The sequence below is a fragment of the Anolis carolinensis genome, chromosome 3, assembly GCF_035594765.1.
Source record: "Anolis carolinensis isolate JA03-04 chromosome 3, rAnoCar3.1.pri, whole genome shotgun sequence".
In the NCBI taxonomy this organism is placed as follows: Eukaryota; Metazoa; Chordata; class Lepidosauria; order Squamata; family Dactyloidae; genus Anolis; species Anolis carolinensis.
The window spans coordinates 9,198,466-9,209,254 of NC_085843.1; the positions used below are offsets into that span (position 1 = coordinate 9,198,466).

At 45.0% G+C, this 10,789-nt stretch overlaps 2 protein-coding genes across 5 annotated transcripts in view; both read left to right on the forward strand.

Annotated features, from left to right (window-relative positions):
- relt (RELT TNF receptor) overlaps positions 1–3,020 on the forward strand; it is a 90,623-nt gene extending 87,603 nt beyond the window's left edge. For all 4 annotated transcript variants that reach the window (XM_062974489.1, XM_062974491.1, XM_062974488.1 and 1 more), the window contains one exon: positions 794–3,020. In XM_062974489.1, coding sequence (XP_062830559.1) covers positions 794–805 — 12 coding nt within the window. In that variant the 3' untranslated portion in view covers positions 806–3,020. The remainder of the gene's footprint in view (positions 1–793) is intronic.
- A 1,456-nt stretch (positions 3,021–4,476) lies between these two features.
- LOC134297291 (inverted formin-2-like) lies at positions 4,477–7,521 on the forward strand. Its single transcript, XM_062974340.1, has 2 exons — positions 4,477–4,509; positions 4,932–7,521. The coding sequence occupies exons 1-2, from the start codon at positions 4,477–4,479 to the stop codon at positions 6,252–6,254; spliced, it is 1,356 nt and encodes a 451-aa protein (XP_062830410.1). The 3' UTR covers positions 6,255–7,521.
- The last annotated feature ends 3,268 nt before the right edge of the window (positions 7,522–10,789 follow it).

Consider the following 10,789-nt stretch of genomic DNA (forward strand, 5'->3'; position numbering starts at 1 on the left):
CTGGGATCACTGATTTCTTGCATTGGGATAATTAGTTCCTTGTATTGGGATCACTGGTTCCTTGCACTGGGATCACTTGTTCCTTGCATTGAGATAATTAGATCCTTGCATTGGGATCACTGGTTCCTTGCATTGAGATAATTAGTTCCTTGCATTGGGATCACTGGTTCCTTGCACTGGGATCACTGGTTCCTTGCACTGGGATCACTGGTTCTTTGCATTGAGATAATTAGTTTCTTGCATTGGGATCACTGGTTCCTTGCACTGGGATCACTGGTTCCTTGCATTGAGATAATTAGTTCCTTGCATTGGGATCACTGGTTCCTTGCATTGGGATCATTGCTTTCTTGCATTGAGATTACTGACTCCTTCAATTGGGATCACTGGTTCCTTGAACTGGATAAACAGCCTCCTAGCATCGGGAACACTAGTTCTTTGCATTGCAATCAGAGGTTCCTTCCACTGGGATAACCGATTCCTTGCATTGGGATCACTGGTTCCTTGCATTGTGATTTCTGCTTCCTTGCATTAGGATCACTGGTTCTTTGCACTGGGATCACTTGCTCCTTGAATTGGGATCACCGGTTCCTTGCATTGTGATAACTGGATCCTTACATTGGGATAACAGGTTCTTTGCACTGGGATCACCGGTTTCTAGCATTAAGGTCACTGGCTCCTTGCACTGGGATCACTGGTTCCTTCCATCTGAGCATAAATGATTCTCGTTGCAGTTATCGTATTCCATAGTAATCTTCCCTATCTCCCTAAACCGTTTTTCTCTTCCGACCCGTAGGTCATCATCTGACTCCGCCGGACCGAGGCAGAACGACGGAACAGCGGATCAATTGGAGGTGCCAGGCCAAAGAGCCCACCAGAGACATGGCCCCACCGTGGGCATCGTGGGAGGTGAAGGACGAGCCCTCGATTTATTTTCCCCTTCCCCGCTTCCAAGGGGGGGATCGCCTTGTGGGGCTGGCCCCCCGAAGCCTCGCCCTTGTTAACGCCACCCGTGCCAGCTGGAGAGCCAAGCTCCGGAGGACACCCTTGGCATTGCAAAGACCTTTTAAACGCCTTCTTGGAGAAAGGACTGAAATGGGGTGGTGGGATGGATGGATGGATGGATGGGGTTGGGAGGGGAAAAGGGGACCTTGAGTTGCCAAATTGGAGGACCACTTGGCACAGGTTTTTGTTTACATGGCTGGATGGCCATCTGTCGGGAGGGTTTTGGATTGTGTCTTCCTGCCTGGCCGAGGGAAGGTCAGACCGGATGGCCCTAGGGGGTCTCTTCCAACTCTATGCTTTTATGGCATGGTATATTCTCTTAGTAGCGCCAGCCAGGCCAGGTAGCTTTTTTCTACAGAAGGGAAGAAGAGGAGAGGGAGCTTATTTCTTTTTCTATGGGCGTCAGCATAATACGCAGACCCAGATCTCACCCTTGTGTTTGGTTTTAATGTTTGGGTTTGTAGATTAAATGTTTGAAAGGGACCTCTGTACTTTCGATGATCTACTTTTTCTCTATAGCTAGGGTCTAGGATCCAGATAGTATACTTTCCAAAAAATTCACAGGTGAAACATGAGTGGCCGAGGAAGGTCAGAGTGAGTCACAATAGCAAACATTGCTTAAGGGGAAGCATCTCCAACTAAGTTGGGAGTCTCTTTCTCTGGAGGCTTTCAAGCAGAGGCTGGATGTCCATCTGTCCGGAGTGCTTTGATTGTGCTTTTCCTGAATACAGAAAGGGGTTGGATTGGATGGCCTTTGGGGATCTCTTCTGACTCTGATTCTAGGAAGAGCAGGCCAGCTCAGAATTTGGATACAGTTTGGAAGAACAGGATTTGATGCTCTCCTGAGAGTACTCCATGTCCTCTTCAAAGTATCCACGTGCCTCTGAAAACGTTCATAAGAAGGGCTGATCTCTAGTTTGTCCATAGATGAGCTCAGAGAGCCCTAGAATTGGGGAGGACCTCAAAGGTCATCTAGTCCAGCCCTCTCGCTGCCATTGTATGAGACGTCAGTCATTGAGCCTCTGTTTCCAAAACCTTCAGCGAAGGAACTCCAAAGCTTCCTCAAGAAACATATGTTTGGATACCTTCATCCAAAAGTGTTGGGCTATCTGGCCTCTCAAACGACTTGGGTTACAAACCCCATTGTCCTTCCCTGTTGGCCATGCTGGCCGTGGCTGCTGGGACTTGAAATCCAGCAACCTCTGGCAGATCCACCATTCCCCATGTTGGTGTTAATGACGTGAAGTCCTGCAAGCCTCTTGGGATTTTGGGAGACATGGTTTTAACACTTCCTCTTCGCCATATATTTGAGCAACCTGGATTCTATTCTAATCTTTATTTCCAACAGCTTGGTAAAACACTACATAAAGGAATGAACGGTGGCTGGTGCTAGTGGGTGGGATATTTAGTAACCTGAACAGTTCCTTTAAAGTTCAGACTAGAACACAAGGGGAATACAACCACAGGACCAAGGAAAATAGGCTTTGTAGGAAGGACTTGAAAGGGGTTGACTGGCTTCTCTACTAAGAAGGAATCTGCTAGTCCCAGTTACTAGGAATTGGTAGGAATCAGTGTAGACTTCTGGCACGTCTTAGCCATGACAGAGATCAGCTTTCTAGGACCATAACGTGGTATCTCATTGGCATTTGGAAGGCTAACGATGCCAACTCTTTCCTCTCCCCACTTTGTTTACACCAAGAGCAGCCTGTAATTACAGTGGTCTTAACCCACCCTGTCTGCCGACGCAGCGTTTTTGTCTCGGTATTATTGTTATTTTCTACATCAAGTGTTATTTATGTGGGCAAAGCGGGGCGGGGGGCTCTCTCCTTCCCACCTGGCTTTTGCTCCTTTGTGTTATTTATTTATTACTGACCATTTATTGTGTTCTGTTGGGGTTGGGATTTTGTTGTTGTTGCTGTTGGACATTACTTCAAGGAGCCGTCCTCGGGTGGCTTTCTCAGTCTGTTGGTTTTGGTTTCTGTATTTATTGATCAATAAAAGCAATCTGGAAAACAAAAGGACTGGTTTACTGGGTTGTTGTGCATTTTCCGGGCTGTATGGCCATGTTCCAGAAGTATTCTCTCCTGATGTTTCGCCCAATCTATGGCAGGCATTCTCTGAGGTTGTGAAGTATATTGGAAAAATATGTTATATATTATATATTGGCTGGTTTACTGTTTCTTTGTGAAAGTATGAAAGGCACATAAGTTTCAAAAGGAAGCCCCAGGACACTTGTTCCCAAAGAAAGGTACTGGTTCCATCCTGAGCCCGGTTCTGTTTGTTTGTTTGTTTATTTATTTACAGTATCTATATTCCGCCCTTCTCACCCCAAAGGGGACTCAGGGCGGATCACATTGTACAAATATAAGGCAAACATTCAATGCCATATAACATAGAACAGAGACAGAGACAGACGCAGAGGCAATTTAAACCTTCTCCGGCTTCCAGCTTCCTGAGGGAATGCTTGATTCTGGCCACAGGGGGAGCAGCTGCTTCATCATCCACTGCGACGGCACTTCCTCATTCCAACGGGGGCTGGATTATTTTTATGGTGTCATAAATTAGCCTCCCCACATATAAGTGGTACCTAAATTTCCTACTTGATAGATGCAACTATCTTTTGGTTTGCATAGGTCTGCAACGAGCAGGGGTTATATTTTATTTTTAATTGTCAGGTGCTCACCCCAACACAGCTGGTCCCGAACTCATGACCTCTTGGTCAGAGTGATTTATTGCAGCTGGCTGCTAACAAGCCTGCGCCACAGCCCGGCCCCTGTTCAGGATCTTCATTAATGACTTTGATGAAGGGTTAGAAGGCATGATCAACAAGTTTGCAGGCGGGGCCACATTGGGAGGGAGAGCCAAGACTCCAGAAGACAGGAGCAGAATTCACAGATTAGAGAGATGATTCACCAAAACTATCAAAATGAACTTCAGCAGGGACAAATGCAAAATACTCTACTTCAGCAGAAAAAATGAAATGCAAAGATACAGAATGGGGGACAGTGCCTGACTCAACAGCAGTATGTGTGAAAACGATCTTGGAGTCCTCATGGGGAGGAAGGGAACAAGAGCCAACAATGTTAAGCAGCGACTAAAAAGCCAATGGGATTTTGGCCTGGATCAATAGAAGTCTAGTGTCTAGATCAGGCCCAGGGGCCAAATGCGGTCCCCAAGGCATGGGGCCGCTTGCTCAGGCCCTCCTCATTCATCCTTTGCTAATCTACTATTACAACCTCACTGTTTTTAAATTCTATGTTTTTAATAAGTGGTTATTAATATATTAATATTTTTGGTTAATGTGCAAATATTACAATTGGTGCATGTTATTGTTTATTGATGTATTGTATATTGTTATTCTTTTGTATTTGATATTTCTGTGAGCCGCCCCGAGTCCCCTCCGGAGGAGATGGTGGCGGGATACAAATAAACATTATTATTATTATTATTATCCTGTTGCTTTGGCATAAGGACATGGAGGCACGCAGCAGCCTGTTTTATATGAAGGTAGTTTTATACACAATAACTGTAATCATTTTGGAACAAAGTGTGTGCACTCTAAACCACAAGAAAGGGAAAGCATTCACTATCAGAGCCAGCTATGTGGACAATTTCAGATTTCAGAGCATTTTGGATTTCTGGATGAAGGAAGCTCAACCTGCAGCAATGATATTAATCCCTGACGCGGCTTATCCCTCGCTTTCCCCTCTTATAAACTTGAATCCTCCCTGCTCTTGCATCACATTCAAAAAGGAAAAGAAATGTATTAAATCATTTGGCAAGGCTGCAGAAAAGTTTATTTTTGAACCGCAGCTCCAAGGATCCCCAGCCAACATGGCTGAGTTCTTTATGTCGGCTTTGATGGGATCAGATCCAAATGACTGGGAAAGCATTAAGTAGGAAAAGTGTGGGCTCTCCTTGAGGACTAGCACCTTTGCCCCCTTTGCCTTACAAGCCATTTGTTGGCTGCTTTGCATGTATACCCACAGCATTGCCTTTCCACAAAACCCACCATTAACTTTTCTTCTTCTTTCCCCTCCTCTTTTTCTACCTCCTCTTCTTCTTCTTCCTCTTCCTCTTCCTCCTCCTCTTCTTCCTCCTTATCTTCTTCATCATCCTCCTCTTCATCTTCCTGTTCTTCCTCATTCCCTTCTTCTTCTTCTTCTTCTTCTTCTTCTTCTTCTTCTTCTTCTTCTTCTTCTTCTTCTTCTTCTTCTTCTTCTTCTTCTTCCTCCTCCTCCTCCTCCTCCTCCTCTCCTCCTCTTCTTCTTCATCATCTTCCTCCTCCTCCTTGTCATCTTTTCTCCTTCTTCCTTTCTCCTCTTCTTCCTCTTCCTCTTCATCCTCCTCATCTTTTACATCTTCTTCTTCCGCTTCCTCTACTTCCTCTTCTTCCTCTTCCTCCTCCTCTTCCTCCTCCTCTTCTTCCTCATTCCCTTCTTCTTCTTCTTCTTCCTCCTCCTCCTCCTCCTCCTCCTCTCCTTCTTCATCATCTTCCTCCTCCTCCTTGTCATCTTTTCTCCTTCTTCCTTTCTCCTCTTCTTCCTCTTCCTCTTCATCCTCCTCATCTTTTACATCTTCTTCTTCCGCTTCCTCTACTTCCTCTTCTTCCTCTTCCTCCTCCTCTTCCTCCTCCTCTTCTTCCTCATTCCCTTCTTCCTCCTCTTCTTCCTCTTCCTCCTCTTCAACTTTTTCCTTCTTCCTTTCTCCTCTTCTTCATCCTCTTCTTCCTCTTTCTCTTCTTCCTCCTCCCCTTCTTCTTCTTCCTCCTCTTCCTCTTCATCCTCCTCCTCATCTTTTACATCTTCTTCTTCCGCCTCCTCTACTTCCTCTTCTTCCTCCTCCTCTTCATCTTCCTCTTCTTCCTCACTCCTTTCTTCTTCCTCCTCTTCTTCCTCTTCCTCCTCTTCATCTTTTTTCCTTCTTCTTTTCTCCTCTTCTTCATCCTCCTCCTCTTCATCTTTCTCTTCTTCCTCCTACCCCTCTTCTTCTTCTTCCACCTCCTCTTCTTCCTCTTCTTCATCTTCCTCCTTTTCTTCCTCCTCCCCCTCTTCTTCTTTCTCCTCTTCATCATCATCTTCTTCCTCTTTTTTGGCTTCTTTTTCCTCCTCCTCTTCCACTTATTCGATTTCTATTCCTCTTCTCCCTCCTCCTCTTCATCTTCTTCTTCCTCCTCCACCTCCTTTTCTTCTTCATCTTCCTCCTCTTCCTTTTCTTCTTTCTCCTCCTCTTCTTCTGCTTTTATCTTCTGACTGAGACCCAAAGCTCAGTTCTACTCTCTCCATGGGGTTTGTAAAGGAATTGCTATGAGGGTTAGGGGATTATGGGAGTTGCAGTCCAAACGATCCAGACAGCATAAGGTTAGGGAAAGTTGATCCAAGCACACAATGGCAGAGAACGTTTTCCCCAGCAATAGGATGGCCGACATGTTCAGAAAAGTGATAGGAAAAGAGGAATCCCACGTTTCACAGAACAGACCTTCCAACACTTAACAAATGAAGATAAAGACATGTGTGAACAAGATGGCAACTGTTATTATCTTCTGTTAGGAAGAGCATGAGAACTAGGAAAGGCTGCAGCAGTTTGCTTTGACCTGAGCCTAATTGGGAAGGGACGGAGTTTGTGCAATCCTCATTATTCCTCACTGAGTGCAAGTTGGAATCCTATTGATTACTCCCTGAAAAAGTAAATGGATTATTGAACACAAAAGTAGATCCCATAGAGTCAATGGATCGGGTTGGCTTTAGGTATGACTAGCAACACGGCACCTGCCTTGGCAACAATCCATATGAAAAGGATCTAGGAGTTTTAGCAGACCACAAACTCAACATGTTAACATTGTGATGCAGCAGCTGAAAAGGCCAATGTGATTCTAGCTGCAATAATAGGACTATAGTGTCTGAATAAAGGAAAGTCATAGTCATACTTTGTTCTGCTTTGGTCAAACCTGACCTGGAGTCATAACCTGTGCCCAGTTCTGGGCAAAGTAATTTCAAGAGGAGATGGACAAGATAGAAGGTGTCCAGAGAAGGAAGACCAAAGGGATCAAAGGTCTGGAAGCCATTAATCACTCTAAAGAGAAGTCTGGAGAGCTGAATATGTTTAGCTTGGAGAAGAGAAGGCTGAGAGACGAGGACATGAGAGCCAGGTTGAAATATTTGACTTTAAGGAGGGGACAAGCTTGGTTTTTGCTGGTCCAGAGACACAGAGCAATGACTTCCAACTACAGGAAAATAGATTCAAATTAGGAAGACCTTTGTGATGGGAAGAGTGGAATCTGCTTTTTCTGGGGAAATCAGGAGGAGTCTCCTCCTTTGGAGGTGTGTAAGCAGAGGCTGGATGGTGTCCTGTTTTGCCTTTCAAGAACAGCCTTAAAACACTGTGGTAAGTAAATGAAAGCTGTTTTACTTCAGCAAAACATAAAGTACAGCACACTTGGTGGAATAATACAAAAGGAAGCAAGGAAGTCATAGGGCAAGCACAGTTCTTAGTCTCTGGTAAACTCCCAAATCAAATAGCAGTCTTACTTCATAATAATAATAATAATAATAATAATAATAATAATAATAATAATAATACTTTATTTATATAGACAAAGAAACAGCAATAAATCCAGATGCAGGCTCGGAGCAGGCGCACGGGGAGCAAAGGCATTAGAGTCAGTTTGTTACCAGCAAGAGCTGTCTGCACCTGCTTCTGCTTTATAGTCCTGAGTCTCCTCACAGCTGCTAGGGCAGTTTCTAATTACTCAGCTGCATTTCTGGCAGCTATTCTAGCTCTGTTTCCTTTCGCCTCTCCTGAAAAGTGGGTACTTGCAAAGTCTCCTCCTCAGATTCCAACTCACCCTCAGATTCATGATGTTGTGACTCAGCCACAGGCTAGCCAGAGTCAAGATGAGGAAGGGGATTTTGGATTTCAGATTCAAGAGCCAGCAGTGTCAGAAGTTGATGGCTTAGAAATGCAGGCTGGAGAATTGCAGTTTAAGCAGAATGAACTGTTGACCCCAGAAACTATAGATAACAGACAGGCTGACATTCCCATGGGAAATAATGAGCAAGAGAATTCTCAAGTCCTTGTTAATGAGTGGGAGAGCTCAGCTCCATCTCAGGTGCAAGATAACAATAGTATAAGCATTGATTTATCTTGGGAGGACCGTCTATCTTGGAGGGGTTCTCAGGTCCGAAGAAGTGAGAGACTGGCGGGAAAGAAAGAGGCCAGTTCTGGGAAAAGGAATGCCTTTCTGGGTTGCTTTTAAATGTGTGTTTTGCAGATAGCTCTTTGTCAAAGCAAATCCTGGCTTCATCTGTGTGGATGTTCTAGTTTCACGCCTAAGAAGAGAGTTCTTGGATCTTTGTGCTTTTGGGCCTTTGGTTCTGGGGATCTACTGCCTTGCTTCATGGATTATTATTATTGACTATTGCCTTGCCTCATGGATTATTAGTTTTGCTGACTTTTATGGACTTATGGACCTTTCCTGACTTATGATGTATTTGGATTCTTATTGACTCTTTCCTTGCAACCTTTTTCAACTGCCTGCTTTGATTTATATTATTGTTTTGCTTAATAAAACTATAAAAGACTGCCTTTTGTGTCTGACTGGATATCTATAGCAAGGTGAACTATTCTGAGGTGCAGCACATGAACTCTTTCCTGCTCCCCTTCCTCTTTTGAAGAAGAAGAATCCCTAACAGATGGCCATCTGTAAGGAGTACTTTAATTGTGTCTTCTGGGACTCTAGGACCCAACTGGGAACTCTGACGACTCTAGGACCTTATCCTTCCAGCAGCAACAGAGGAAGAAGGAGTTGTGCATCTCCTCCTCGCCTTGCGTCACCGTTTCCCCAGCGGAGCCAGGAGACGAAGGGGACCTTCACTTACTTCTTGCTGAGTGGCACTGTGTATATTTAGCCTCCATGCTTTGCTCCTTTGCCTGGCACTCGTCCCTCCTGGGCATCTCCTTCCTCGTTGCCGCCTGACCAATGCTGTCTTCAAAGCGACCTTGAGAAGGAGAGGAAAGCCAAAGCTTCTGATGGGAATCTATATGCAGGAAGGCAAAGCTCATCTATCAACACAAGACCTATATTATGCACATACCTTTGCAACACACCTGCATTTGGTGGAGAACCATACTACTGCATACTGGGGGCCGGACTGTGGAGCAGCTGGCTAGTAACCAGCTGCTATAAATCACTACTGACCGAGAGGTCATGAGTTCGAAGCCCGGGTCGGGTTAAGCCTCCGACCATTAATAGCCCGGGCTTGCTATTGACCTTTGCAGCCCCGAAAGACAGTTGCACCTGTCAATTAGGGAAATTTAGGGAAGCTTTATGTGGGAGGCTAATTTACAACACCATAAAACTGCCAGCAAAACACGAGGAAAGGAATGCGGAAGTACAGCCACTACTGGATGGTGAAGCAACAGCTCCCCCTGTGGCCGGAATCGTGAAGCTGGAAAAATGTTAAAAATGCCTCTGAGTCTGTCTAATGTATGTTTGTCTGTTGGCATTGAATGTTTGCCATATATGTGTTCATTGTAATCCGCCCTGAGTCCTCTTTGGGGTGAGAAGGGCGGAATATAAATACTGTAAATAAATAAATAAATACTATAAACCAGGCATGGGCCAACTTGGACCCTCCCTCCAGGTGTTTTGGACTCCAACTCCCAGCATTCCTAACAGGCTCAGGCCCCTTCCTTTTGCTGCAGATATGGCCAACTATCATCCAACTTTTTATATCCTACCAAAGGTAAGGTTAAGGAAGTCCTGCTCCCCCTCTATTCTGCCATGGTCAGGCCACACCTGGAATACTGTGTCCAATTCTGGGCACCACAATTGAAGGGAGATGTTGACAAGCTGGAATGTGTCCAGAGGAGGGCAACTAAAATGATAAAGGGTCTGGAGAACAAGCCCTATGAGGAGCGGCTTAAAGAGCTGGACATGTTTAGCCTGCAGAAGAGAAGGCTGAGAGGAGACATGATAGCCATGTACAAATACGTGAAGGGAAGTCATAGGGAGGAGGAAGCAAGCTTGTTTTCTGCTGCCCTGCAGACTAGGACACGGAACAATGGCTTCAAACTACAGGAAAGGAGATTCCACCTGAACATCAGGAAGAACTTCCTCACTGTGAGAAGGGCTGTTCGACAGTGGAACTCTCTCCCCCGGGCTGTGGTGGAGGCTCCTTCTTTGGAGGCTTTTAAGCAGAGGCTGGATGGCCATCTGTCAGGGGTGCTTTGAATGCGATTTCCTGCTTCTTGGCAGGGGGTTGGACTGGATGGCCCATGAGATCTCTTCCAACTCTACTATTCTATGATTCTATAAGAGTTACGTACAGACAAACGTGTTGTTTATGTCCAGCTTTCTAGGCCGCTCCTGGATTTTTAAATAGAAATCTAGGTCAGTCCCAAAGGGAATAAACTATAAGGACTCTCTCTCACTCTCTCTGTCTCTTGCCATCTTGTTTATAAGCTTTCACTGAGTTAACTTTTTGGCAAGGCCAGCTGTGAAAGTCAGGAACACGGCCCATTCAAAACCAGAATCTTCTTTTAAAACTCTACAACTCCCTTTAAAGGGGGGGGGGGGGGAAGAAGAGCTGATAGATAGAAACATGTCTAGAGAGACAGTGTACATCTATACTGTAGAATTAATGCAGTTTGGCACCACTTTAAGTACCATGGTTCAATGCTACGGAATTGTGAGAGCTTTACAAGGTCTGATAATCCTAGTCTAAGAGTCTTTTGTGAAATTTATAGTATTTATATTCTGCCCTTGTCACCCCGAAGAGGACTCAAG